This window comes from Fringilla coelebs (genome assembly GCF_963513975.1).
Source record: "Fringilla coelebs genome assembly, chromosome: 4".
In the NCBI taxonomy this organism is placed as follows: domain Eukaryota; kingdom Metazoa; phylum Chordata; class Aves; order Passeriformes; family Fringillidae; genus Fringilla; species Fringilla coelebs.
The window spans coordinates 56,524,357-56,537,639 of NC_140032.1; the positions used below are offsets into that span (position 1 = coordinate 56,524,357).

At 42.0% G+C, this 13,283-nt stretch overlaps 1 protein-coding gene across 5 annotated transcripts in view; it reads left to right on the forward strand.

Moving 5' to 3' along the window:
• Window positions 1-12,809, forward strand: part of ARHGAP24 (Rho GTPase activating protein 24) — a 184,497-nt gene extending 171,688 nt beyond the window's left edge. For all 5 annotated transcript variants that reach the window (XM_084204109.1, XM_084204111.1, XM_084204113.1 and 2 more), the window contains 5 exons: window positions 4,735-4,867; window positions 5,626-5,699; window positions 6,109-6,230; window positions 8,800-9,871; window positions 12,078-12,809. In XM_084204109.1, coding sequence (XP_084060235.1) covers window positions 4,735-4,867; window positions 5,626-5,699; window positions 6,109-6,230; window positions 8,800-9,871; window positions 12,078-12,321 — 1,645 coding nt within the window. In that variant the 3' untranslated portion in view covers window positions 12,322-12,809. The remainder of the gene's footprint in view (window positions 1-4,734; window positions 4,868-5,625; window positions 5,700-6,108; window positions 6,231-8,799; window positions 9,872-12,077) is intronic.
• Window positions 12,810-13,283: the final 474 nt, after the last annotated feature.

The following is a 13,283-nucleotide window of genomic DNA, read 5'->3' on the forward strand; positions in this document are numbered from 1 at the left end:
TTGCTGTTTTTAAAGCCTTTATAAACCTGCGTAAATTGGCTCCTGTTACAATTACTGCAGTTGGTACCTCGCTTGGAAATAGAGTCTGCCAGTCTTCACTGTTCCTTGTGGACTGTGTAGGTAAACATGCTTTGTAAAAATGGTGAGCATGAAGACAAAGGAGCAGGGTAGGTTTGGTTTATTTCTCTGCCTAAACCAAAAAACAAGAATAGAAACCAGTTGTTAACTTATGCTGGAGCCAGATCTGGTAAATGCTTTCATATATGCTTCACAAGGTGTAGGCAGAATTTAATCTGGTACTTAAATGGGGTATAGAACTGCTTGTACTAGATCTCTGTATTATGTTGGAAAATGATACAGAGTAATGCTTTGAAAATACCCACACAGAGGAAGAAAAATCACATAGCACATCAAGTTAACCTGACCTTTGAATTTCTGGACCAAAACCTGTCTCCCAAAATCAGTCAAACTGGTACACAAACTGTAATGTTCTCCTTTGTTTTATTACCAGGATTCCTAAATTGAATTATAGCCTCACAGCTTATTGTTCCCTACTGTTTGTTCTTCATGCAAACTGTTTATGTGCCATCATGATCTACAGCTATTTTTGGCAGGGCATTAGTCTTTTTGTAATGTGACCTTGCCTTGTTAATACTTCCTCTCAGAGAGTTTATGAGGGGCTTGTTGGCTTTGTGCTTGAAGCGCTGACTGCAGCTCTCTGAGCACGCTGTCTGCTGCTCTGAGTGTGAGGCTTGTGCCTGGATTCCTGGTGACCTGCTGGGCTTCAGACATATTGTTTATGGTAGAGACAGTGAAAAACTCCAGGGAGTGTAATCGGCCTGACAGCCACTTCCACGGTGTCTGTGGTATCACAAAGGAAAGTGCTGTCAAAACAGCAACACCATGAGAGATATTAATGACAAAGTTCAGATGAATGGGGCTTTGAATATGATGACTAAGGAGAGGCTGGGATCAGTTTGCATTTGTCATGCCTGTGCATGAGCAGTGCTGGAGTGGGGGCATGCTCCTTTGGAAATGCCACCATGAATGCAGTATTAATATTTCGGTGAGATAAGTCATCTTTTTCAGACCTCCCACCACAACATGCCAAAATAGCTGTTCCTTAGCTTGCTGCTGCTTTTTATGTTACATTAAATTCCCCACTTTGTGCTTCGTCATTCCCATTACAAGCTTGTAATTGTGCACTTGGAGAAAGTCTGCCCCAGTTAATGAGAGTTGTTCCAATTTAGATAACAGAGGATTTTCTGCCAGAATTGACATCCTGTGTTTTAATAAAAATTAATGAATACTTCTAATCATGTTAATTATGAATGTGTAATCATAAACCACTTTGATATTACACAGTCAGATAGCAAAAGAAATACGATGATAGGGATAATCATTAAATTTCTGTAGCTGTAATGATTCTGGAATGTAGGCAAGGACAGTGCTCAGGGGGGAAATTCTGCCCTGTCTGAAGCTAATCAGTTGTAACTGAAAAAAGTCCATGAGGAAAAGGTCTTCCATAGTCCTGCAAAAATCCTTTTTAAAAACTACACCGGTTATCCTCAAGGCAGAGATCTAAGTGCTGTTGTTTGACTTAGACTCTTGATGGAGCACTGTAGACTAAAAAGGGAAATAAATGCTCCAGCCCTCCTCCAGTTCAGCACTTGTTTGAAACCTACATCTGTCCTCTGTGGCTGAAAAGTGTTTAGTGGTATTTGTGGACTAAAACACCCAAAACACAGATGCATTAGGACTGGAGTCTGCCATTTTAAAATTTTCCCTTGTAATTTAAAGCAAAAAGTGAAAAAATAATACTACCTTCAAGGTCTAAAGAAGTCTCAGATTCTGAGAGACAGTCTTTTAGTTACATTATTTATAAAAATATCAACATTTTTTACCCACAGTTGCACTAAAGAAAGTTACTAGCTTTTGTCTAAGCAGAATAAAGCAGAATTTAAAAATCCAGTTCTTAAAGAGCTTGGAAAGCAGTATGTCTGTGTATGCAGGCTGTGTTTATTTTGTTTGTGCTGCGCAAATCTGTATGGTAATTTCTGTACAGACAGATTAAATCTTAAGAAGTGGTCCAGTACCGTTAAAGGAAAAAAAAACCAAATGTTCCAAAATCTTACTTTGCAACCCTACCATCTCGTGGCAGTCTGTGGTATTGCTGCAGAAAATAAGAATTGGAAAATTAGTTTAAAATATTGTATATATGTCTCTGTCTGCTGATTGTGACCTGAGTTTCTAATCCCATCTTACAAAACACCTTTCTGTATACTTGTAAGTACAGGATATGCTTAAGGAAGTTAATTTGAGAGCAACATTTCCAGTTTCCTTCCTCCTCAGCATCCTGACTCCCCGTTTCTCTCTCAGTTCTTCCTTGGTAGACCCACAATTTTTGGCACTGAGCTTACCTCTCGCAGTGATAACCTAACAGTACTTCACACCCAAAAAAGAAAGTTTAGAAATTGCATTAATTTTCAAGGCTTCTGTCCCCTTCTTCAGCCTTTTTTATCCTTCAGATGCTGTGCCGTCTAGGAACAAGTATTCCACAGCAAGGACTGGTGTGAAATTATTCTTACACACTAGAGGAAGCATGATCCTGGGAGTGCAAAGAAGGGAAGATGTTACTGTGTAACTGAGAGACCTGTGTGCCAGCTTCTAACTGTTCTTCAGTAATTTCCCTCATTTAACCTGTTTGATTCTTGTATTTTGGAAAGACCTCTCCAGTTTTATGCAAATAGACTCTGTAAAGAGGTGGTTAAGTCCTTCAGCAAGGTGTGAGGAGTTTCCTGGTTTAAATAAAAAAAGCAGTAATAATAAAATCTTCAGAATGACAATCAATGCTGAGTTGAGATTAGAGCAGAAAGGTTAGAGGCCAAATCTGAGCTAGCATTTGAAATCTCATTAAAGAGTACAGTCATACCTAGTTTCATGCTAGTAGTTCCCCACATCTGTTATTTATGTATCCAAAAAGTGTGGGGGGGTAAGCAAACACTGTTTTGAATTCCAGCCACTGTACAACAGAGGGTTGCAATCAAGAGATTAGAATTTGAACTTTGTTTAAAAATGTGGGTTTGCATTAATGTTTTACAGAGTTTCTCTAGAAAACTCTTTTAGGAATTTGGGCTGGGAATTAATTGTGGTGGAATTAGAAATGTTCTCTGCACATTCATTTTGAGGAGTTTGGTGGTGGTGAACATTAAAATATATACGGTGCTTTATCATCTCTCTACTTCTGACATACCATACCACATTACTCTAAGACTGTTCCCACCATTCCTGTTAAGATTTAACTTAGCAAAAGCCATTACTGTTTTAACAGATTATTCCAAAATAATGATTAACATACCTCTAGCAAAGCTTAAGTGCATCAAATACCAATGGCTCCCTTTAAGACACTGTGAGTTTAAAAAAATACTCCATGTGTGTCTTCAAAGAAAAAGAAAATACATAATAATGCACATTGTCGGGGTGTGTTCCTTTCCTGTTTCTTATTAATTAAATGAGCAAAATTTAGTGCCCCCTTCTGTGATTTTTCAGAAATCAGAGGGAAAGAGAGCAGCTTGCAGTACAATTCTTTATCTGAACCAGGGAAAGCATGTAGGACATTCCATTAAGGATTTGAATAAATGCCTGAGTAGCTAAACCCAGGGATGGAGCCAGACATAACCCAAGAGAAATTTCTTCATGGTAACTTGTGCCTTATATCTAATTTCTACTTACTTATTTTTAGATAAGTACTGCTAAGTTAACAGGAGTGTAATTTACATACCACAGAAACATTGAAGCAAGTGTGTTTGCATTGTCTGAACTTGTGGTTGTGATCCTTCTCCCTGTGTTACTTTTAGTGTGCCTAATAAACAGCTGAGGCTCCTACTAGCTGTATCCAAAAACCCCTTAAATTTCTGCAAATGCACTTATGGGAAGCACATGTTGTATCAGGCCTTTGACTCCTGGCCCTGTAATGTTACCTGGTCTACAAGCATTCAGACATTTTCTGTTTGGTGCTTATTTGGTAATAAGCTATAATGAGGACAGAGCTAAAACTCATTTCCCAGGGACTTGTGGTTCTGAGTGTAAAGTTTATCCAGGTTTTCAGTGTAAGAGTACAGCTATAAGGCACAGTAGTCATTTAGTGGTATCCCATAGGAAAAAGATGCATGTCAGGGGAAGAGCTGCAATTCCAGTAGGTAGATTTCAACTAAATGCCTATGGTGTATATGTTTGCTTTAAAACCGGCTTCTTGAATAGTGGTAACAGAAGATGTGGTGATAAAATGGAATTGAGACACACTGGGCATGTTTTGGGAGCTGGGGCCATCTCTAGTAGGAGAAAAATTCCCAGTGTGTAAATACCTTGTTTCTAGCTCAGGTGAAAATGAAAAGTGTCATTTAGGATGAATTTTGCATGTCTGAAGGGAGATGCTTGTCAACAAGAGGCAGGATCTATCTCCTCCACACCTGTCTCTGCAAACTGGGCCTTATGTGTAATTATTTTTGGTAATAAATCACTAGAGTTGATGGACATTTGCCTGTGGGTATCCTGAGTTCTTTATAGGACAAAAAAAATCCAACAAAAACCAGATTACAGGTAGGGTTTGTAAATGTCTATATTGGTGATGAGTAAAATGTGAGGTGGCAGTGGAAAAGTGGCAGGTTTTAGCTTGTCAGTCTCACAGTATCATCCTGATTCACATTAATGACTTCTCATATTCCACCCCAACAGCAACACAGATGTGCACACCGTGGCTTCCCTGCTCAAGCTGTACCTAAGGGAGCTCCCAGAACCAGTTGTACCATATGCAAAATATGAAGATTTTCTTTCCTGTGCCAAAATGCTCAGCAAGGAGGAAGAAACGGTGAGTTGTTAACTCAAGTAAGGTGAAATAAAAGGCTGTTCCAGTTTTCAGGAGGAGAGAGGCTGGCAGTTGTGCTAATTTAAATGAGCATCTATTAACTGAAGCAGGTTTTGTATGAAAATTGTTGCCACCTGGGTCCTTGAGAATTCTAAATAAAAGTGTGTAGCATAACCTTAGCTGTATTTATTGCATGTCACTGAATCCAGTTCAAGTAAACATCATTGTAGTCAATAGTTTCCATTTTGCATGGAAGAGATGTATATTTTCATGGATTAGACTCTGAAATGTAAGAGGAAGGGTCTTGATGGTTGCTGTTCAACTCTTGCTGTTAAATCAGGTGTTATTTATTAGTAATAATCAATTATTGACCAGAACTGGGTAAAATAACCAAGTAGTTTCTTGTAGGAAATGCCAGCTAGTTCAAACCAGTACTTTTCCTGGAAGGCTTAGTCTTGTTATCAGCAGGAGAAATGGAGCTGCTGGTCAAAAAAAGAAAGAATGAAAGAAAAAGAAAAGACATGATGAAACCAAGATATTTATTTTCTTGTTTATTTTTTTCCAGAGTTAATCCATGTTTGCCTATTCTAAAATGGGTTCTACAAACTATTCCTGATCATAGCCTGTATTTAATGCTGCACTTACAGTAGTGTGTATGTTGTCTTGTAATTGGAATTGCTTACCTTTTTTTTTTAAATATCTGATAAATTATTAAAAAACTGTGCCTACTCACTCTTTATTTTTCCTTAAACCTCTTAAAGGGCCTGAAGGAACTGGTGAAGCAAGTGAAGAGCCTGCCAGCTGTCAATTACAATCTGCTGAAATACATCTGTAGGTAAGTGTTCTTGCAAAACTATCACAATGGTATTTATAAGTGTGAGCTGACAGACAGACCTGTCTGTCTGTGTGCCCTGAAGGAAAAACATTACTCACACTTGGAGGACTGGAGAACTCAAGTGAAGGTACTAAAATGGTAGGTTTACTGCATGACTAATTAGTAATTTGCTCTATCAAGATTGTGACTTGTCTTTCATAAGCAGGCAAGGAGTGCAAGAAAGTAGAAGTGAATATAGTCTGTCCTCTTGATAGGTCCTTGTTTTTCCCATTTTAACTGCAGTTATTGGCTTTGTTTGCATTTGGAATGCAATACTTAAACTATGTTAAGAAGCAATCATGTGATTTGACTTTTTTTCTCCTAATTTTCCTCCTTACATGTTCCTTAAGGACCTCTTTCTTGCCCACAGATTCCTTGATGAAGTGCAGTCGTATTCAGGTGTAAACAAAATGAGCGTACAAAACCTGGCTACAGTTTTTGGACCCAACATCCTGCGTCCCAAAGTGGAAGATCCTCTGACTATCATGGAGGGTGAGCTTACTGTACATAACTTGTAAGAGAAAAGAAGAAATGTCTTTAGATTTATCACCAGCACATACCAGTCTGTGCAGTAAGTTCCATATATCTGTTATATAGAGACAGAAATTTTCAACCTGAATGAGCTTTTGGGTTAAATCTTTCAGGCTAGTGCGAAAGGCGCTGAAATGTGCAGTGTTGCAAACAGACATTGCATGAGATTGTTCTGCCTTGGCAGCTTCACTAAACATGAACCTTCTCTCTCAAAAATTCCTGCAAGCATGGCATGTTCTTACTCAGCACATGAAGTTGGAGTGCAGTTAATATTTCACCTGTGGTTCTTGAGGACAAGGAAGAGCTCAGGTTCACACTGCAGTGACCCATGTAGACCCCCCACGAGGCAGTTGTATATTGCATGCCTTCCTGAACAGCAGGAATCAATTTCCCAGATTGATTGCATACTCTCATTTACAGCCATGTTCAGCTGTAGCATTTCAGTGTGATTAAGACAAAAATATGGATGTGACAATGTCCTCCTATGACTGACTTTCTTCTAGTCTTATCTTTGTAACTTTAACTCTGCATGAAGTACATGATGCCTTTTCTGCCATCAAACATGTTTTCTTTAATACATAGGATTTACTCAGCTTTCTCAAAAATTGGGGCTGTACACAGACTGTGCACTGAAACTTCAAAAAATGCAGTTTTCATAGCTTATTTGATACTGTATGGAATTTTTTCACTTTCCCTGTGAGTATGGTGCTTTTTCTCTTCCCAGATACAATTCCCTCTGTACTTCGTTTATTCACTTGTTTTTCTGAAGCCTTACTTTTTCTCCCCGTTCTTTTTAATTCTTATGACAATGCCCATGTTGTTGTGAACAGAAACATGACATTTCCAAGTCATGTATGAAATCTGTGAATACTGTCTGGAGCAGCTCTCCAGCCTGTTATCAACAGCCCTAGAATTAAAATGATGGTGCCTGTTGCAGGAAACGGGATGGATACCACATTATCTGTAGGAAAACACATAACACTTTTTTAACTATTGAGAAATGGGTTTGATTAAACAGATTCATGACCTCTTCTAAGCATTACTGTAAGATTAGACATATGACAGTGCTGATTCACACTGTCTGATTTGGGCTACACATATTTAAATGTATAGGGACTTTGAACAAAGACTACACTTTGGTTGGTGCTCATGGCCACCCTTCATCATTTCTTTTTGCTTTTTTGAAGATACAGAGAGCTTTTCTTGCACAATCATTCAAAATAAAACATGCAGCTCTGGGGAATCATATCTTTATGATGGAGATGAAGAGTTGGTTTTGTTTGATTCAGCAGAGATTTTTTTCAGAATTCCAGCCACAGGGAGATTTTTTTTCCTGTCAAATGCAGTCATAAAAGTTGCCTGAGGACAAAGCAATGTTTGTAGTGAAGTTCTGCACCCAACAGGTAATGTTCTAAGAAGGAATGCAGCTAAGTGTGCCAGGGGATTAGCTAAGTGAATTTTCCTGCTGCCTAGTTCTAAAGTATCGTTTTGCCTCAGCAAACAAACAAGTGAGAACAGCTAAAAAAGATACTGGGTACCCACATTGAATTGACTCTTGGTACGTGTATTTTAAAAGGATGGGATATGAAATCCAGAGTATTATAGAGAAGTTGATGTGAAATGACTTTTGCACAGTGGGAATTTATTGATTAGAAAAGCACAGCATGCCTTTCAAAGCTTTTTAGCAATTTAAAAATGAGGTGATTATTATAACCACCTTGACCTTGTTCCTGAAATATTCTTAATAAACCGTAATGAGGGTCTGCTTAGCAAAATAGAGTTGTACATCTTTATCATGCCAAGTCCAGTTCTAAATGCTAGTGTGTAAATTACAGTGCATTCAAGTGGTGTGCACACCAAGGGGCTGTTCTTTTAGAGGGAAGGTGGCCATCTATTGCAGGCAGCAGCAAGCTGTGGTCCTGCATTACTTCCATAGTGTGCTATAATGTGGCATAGTTCTCTGGCTGTGTTTAACCACCATGGAGTGGTTAAATGCATGCACATTAAATTAATTCTGTCTCATTACTGCACTGTTTTGCTTCAGAAGACTAAAATGTCTGTTCCAGCAGTGCAAATCCCTTGCCTGCCCATTTGCTGTTAAACTATCAGACATAAGTGCTGTGCCAGAATGAGACTTTGGTTTTAAAACATTCGCCACATTGAGTAGAAAGCCGTCATTTAGAATGATGTTACCATGTTCTGCTCGTTATCTCCTCCTGTGGTCTTCATGGGATGCAGTTACTGTCACGGTAACAGCTTCTTTGCAAATGTTCCTGTTGTTTTTAGGGGGTCTGTGAGGCCTTGCTGGCTTGGTGTCATGGAAGGAAGAGATCATGCTGATGTGGCCCTGTAGGCAAGAGGCACTTCAGCCTTGTTAAACATTCAGGGTGTTACACAGATGGCTGCATTGTGTCAATGTTTGTATAAGCTGAATGCTTGCTAAGTATTTGTGGAATCTGGGAGATAAAATGTATTTATGCCTTAAATAAAACAGGCCATTCACAGCCACCTGCTTGGTGTCCCTTTTCAGGTACAGTAGTAGTCCAGCAGCTCATGTCAGTGATGATTAGCAAACACGAAGAGCTGTTTCCCAAGGATATAGACCCTCAGATGGGACCTGAGGTGTGCAACAACAACAACGAAATTCCAAAGAAAACCACTGCAGGGCAGCTACAGAACAAAGAGAACAACAATACCAAGGAGACGGCAGTGAGGCGCTGCTCGTGGGACACACCTGAGTCTCCCCAAAGGGGAAGCATGGACTGTGAGTCTCCAACTGCTCTGCCAGGCAGCAAGACAAACAGCCCCAGGAACAGCATCCAGAAACCAGATGTCACCAGGAGCCCGCCACTCATGGTGAAAAAAAATCCTGCTTTTAATAAAGGTAGCGGCATAGTCACCAACGGGTCCTTCAGCAGCTCTGTGGAGGGCCCGGAGAAGAGCCAGGGCGTACCAAACTGCTCCCTGCAAGCCAGGAGAACGTCGTCCCTGAAAGGGCCGGTGACCAAGATGGGCACGCACAGCGTGCAGAACGGCGGGGTGCGCATGGGCGTGTCCAGCACCGACGGGCACAGCAACAGCCTCGGCAGCCGGAGCCCGGGCTGGGCGCCCAATGGCTATGTCACCCTGAGGGACAACAAGCAGAGGGAGCCCTCGGTGGCCGAGTCAGGCCAGCACAACAGGCTTTCCACCTACGACAATGTCCACCAGCAGTTCTCCATGGTGAACTCTGATGACAAACAGAGCGTGGACAGTGCCACCTGGTCCACGTCCTCGTGTGAAATATCCCTCCCGGAGCACTCCAACTCCTGTCGCTCATCCACCACCACCTGCCCTGAGCAGGACTTTTATGCGGGTAACTTCGAAGACTCTGTGCTGGATGGGCCACCCCACGAAGAGCTCTCTAACCCGGGTGACTATGAGAACAAAAGTGACAGGAGGAGTGTGGGGGGCCACAGCAGCCGAGCCACCAGCAGCAGCGATAACAGTGAAACCTTTGTGCCCAACAGTACCAACAACCACAGTGCTTTGCACAGCCTGGTGTCCAGCTTGAAGCAAGAAATGGCCAAGCAAAAACTAGAATATGAGACAAGGATAAAAAGGTAAGATGGCTTGGCACTCTACCATCTGACTGCCTTTTGCAGAGTAAATCCAAGTTTTTCCTCTTCTGAATTGCTCTAGCTGCAGTCACTGCTGTGTCACTCACTAGGTGCTTGCCAGTGGTTTGTCATCTTTCAGTGTTGATATCGCTTCAGTGATACTGTGATCCAGAGGAGTTTTTTTCAGAGCAGTTATTTGCCATGGTTGTGACATGTTAACCTGTTGGAAAAGTAAAGCCAGAACCTTGTGAGTGTCTGTATAAAATCTGATCAACAAAATCAGTAGCCTCTCACAGTGTTTCCATTATCTCATTCCTATTCTTGACAGAAAGGCAACTGAGTGTCACCTTTCAGTGAAAGCAATGTTGTGGCATATTCCATTTGTTGCTTTTGGGACTGGGGAGACTGCTGGACTCCTTTGTAGTCCTCATTCATTCCTCTTGAGAAAGTGCAGCATCTGGGAGTTACCTCTGCTCACAGTCCTGTCTTTGCTCTGCTGCTGAGCCTTTCCTTCAAAGCTCAAACCTGTTAAAAGAGAGCAAGGGAGGGAGGAGGGTGTCTTTATCTACAGAGAGTGCAGACTCTGCTCATACAGAGCAAGGTTGCTGGGGTGTGTGGTTGTAGAGATCAGTGAATAACCTCAAAGTCTGGGCTTAGCATTAATTAAAGCACTCAGCAGTGCGCAGCTGAATGTGCTCTCTTTGTTATAAAGGTTCTTCAGTCAAGCTGTTCAGGACTTTCTGTTCTCACCTCTGTTACACAGCAGCTCTATGCACTGGTACCCCTGGCACTGCAAGTCACAGATCATAGTGTGAGAGCTGCTGCAACAGCAGCTGCCAGTCAAAGTGCAGCACACAGAGTGTTGCTGTCTTTCACCTGCATCACTCTTTCCAGCATAGTGTGCAGTGCAGTGAATCACTTCATGTACAGTTTAATATGTGTGCTGACTGCATTTAGTACCACTAACATCATAGGAGGCTTTGGGTTGAAATGGACCTTTAAGATCATCCAGTTCCAACCCACTGCCATGGGCAGGCACACCTCCCACAAGACCAAATTGCTCACAGGCCTATCCAGCCTGGCTTTGAGCACTGCCAGGGATGGAACTTCCACAGCTTCTCTGGGTAAGCTGTGCCAGTGCCTCAGCACCATTGCAGTAAAGAATTTCTTCCAAACATCTAAACCTGCCCTGTTCCAGTCTGAAGCCATTCCCTGTTGTCCTATCACTACACCTCCTCATGAAGGGTCCCTCTGGCTTCCCTATAGGCCCCCTTCAGATAGTGGAAGGCTGCAAGGAGATCTCCATACAACCTTCCCTTCACCAGGCTGAACAGCCCAAACTTTCTCAGCCTGTCGTTGTAGAGGAGGTGCTCCAGTCCCCTTACAACTCCATGGTCCTCCTTTGGACCTGCTCCAAGAGGTCTGTGTCCTTCTTATGCTGGGGCACCAGAGCTGGCCCAGCACTCCAGGTGGGGTCTCACTAGAGCAGAGCAGAGAGGCAGAATCCCCTCCCTCCCCTGCTCCCCACACTGCTTTGGATGCAGCCCAGGATACCCCTGGCTTTCTGGGCTGTGGGCACACATGGCCAGCTCATGTTGAGTTTTTTATCAACCATCACTCCCAAGTCCTCCTCAGCAGGGCTGCTCTCAGGCTCTTCTCTGTCCAGCCTGTAGGTATGCCTGGAGTTGCCATGGCACAGGTGTAGGACCTTGCTTTACTGAACTTCATGACAGCCATATTTACAGATACATGCAGGTCCATATTGACAGATAAATACAGGAGGCAGGTCAGCTGAAGAAAGGAGATTAGCAGGGAAACAAAGGCATTCAGGACCTTATTCTGACCTTGTGGGTAACACTACTACAACTAGCAGCAGCTGGGTTACAACACTTCAGGAAGTAAAGGGAATAGTTAACCTGCTCCTGGAGAATGAGATGGAGCTGTTTCCTTCTGTGCCTCTTGCTGTTCAAAGGCATTTTCTAAATGAGCTACCAAAGAGACAAAGGTGTTTTTTTGACAAACGCCAAAGAGCTTGCCCTGTGAGAACAGTTCATGGATGAAGCCATGGTTTGTAGATACGCCCATCAGAAATTCAGTCTAAACTTTAGAAATGAAAAGACGGGTATGAATTTGTTGGTGGTGTGTGTTTCTGCTTGAGTGAGTGAGGAGTGCTGCTCAGGACCTGTCTGCTTTTATCTCCTTCATGCAGCCTGGAGCAAAGAAATCTCACCCTGGAGACTGAAATGATGGCCCTGCATGAAGAGCTGGATCAAGAACGGAAGAAGTTCACGATGGTAGAAATCAAAATGCGTAACGCAGAGCGGGCGAAGGAGGATGCAGAGAAGAGGAATGATATGCTGCAGAAGGAAATGGAGCAGTTTTTCTCTACTTTTGGGGAACTGACAGTGGAGTCTCGCAGACCAGAAAGAGGCAACACCATCTGGATCCAGTGAGCTGTGAAACCATAGGCTGTGGGACTTGAGGAAGGGCTTGGGGGTATTATACTGTATCAGGTGGCTGGTCACCTGTCTGAGGCTAGTACTCAACAAAATGTTACAAACCCTTGAAGGAGGAGATCATACATACATTAAGCAGTCATATCTACAGTGTGTACTTACCAAGTTATACTCTTTGAATGCTTCATGAGACTACTGTCAAGTGTTACAACTGGATATGTGTATATAAATTTAAAAACCACCTTAGAGCAAGAGATGTATCTGAAGAAATATTTTAATGCAAGTCTTGTATTTAAACTGGTAAATTGAGGTGTTGTTGCAATCAAGCTTTATATAAAGGCTTTTCTCCCTTGCACTTAACATAATAAGCTATTTTTGGCATTGTGTTACCATCAGCTTATTTTGTATATCAAATGGTTTTTTTTGTTTTTGTTTTGTTACCCCTTTTGCTGGGGAGTGAAGATAAACAGATATGTTAAGGTAAATGTGTGGATGGTTAGCCCTGATTTGCGTCGCTTCCAAACATAGCAGGATTGAGAAACTGAAATATGCCACGGGAAAAATAAAGCAATACTGCTTTCACAGAATTGATGGCCAGGGGACCAAGTTCTAAGGCACCCCATTGTTAAATAACAAGTGAGGATATGAAGTCAGCCTAGACTGGGCACAGTGACAGAGGGGTAAACAGCTGCTTGTTTGGGAGCAAATGTGGGTGACCGAGTAAGAAGTTGGGGAGAGGGGAAAGGGGGACTTAAGGAGAAGTTCATCATATGACCAGAGTTTTTGGTGTAACTTTAAGAAGCCCTGTGCCTGATCACTGCAGTTCAGAACAGCGATATAAATCACTTGTTCACACCATATTTGCATCTGACTTACCTCTGCACTCTGGGTGAAGGTAAGTCCTTTTTGTAGTGCTGGTGAAGGCTCACACAGTGAGGCTTAACTGGGAATTCTGGTAG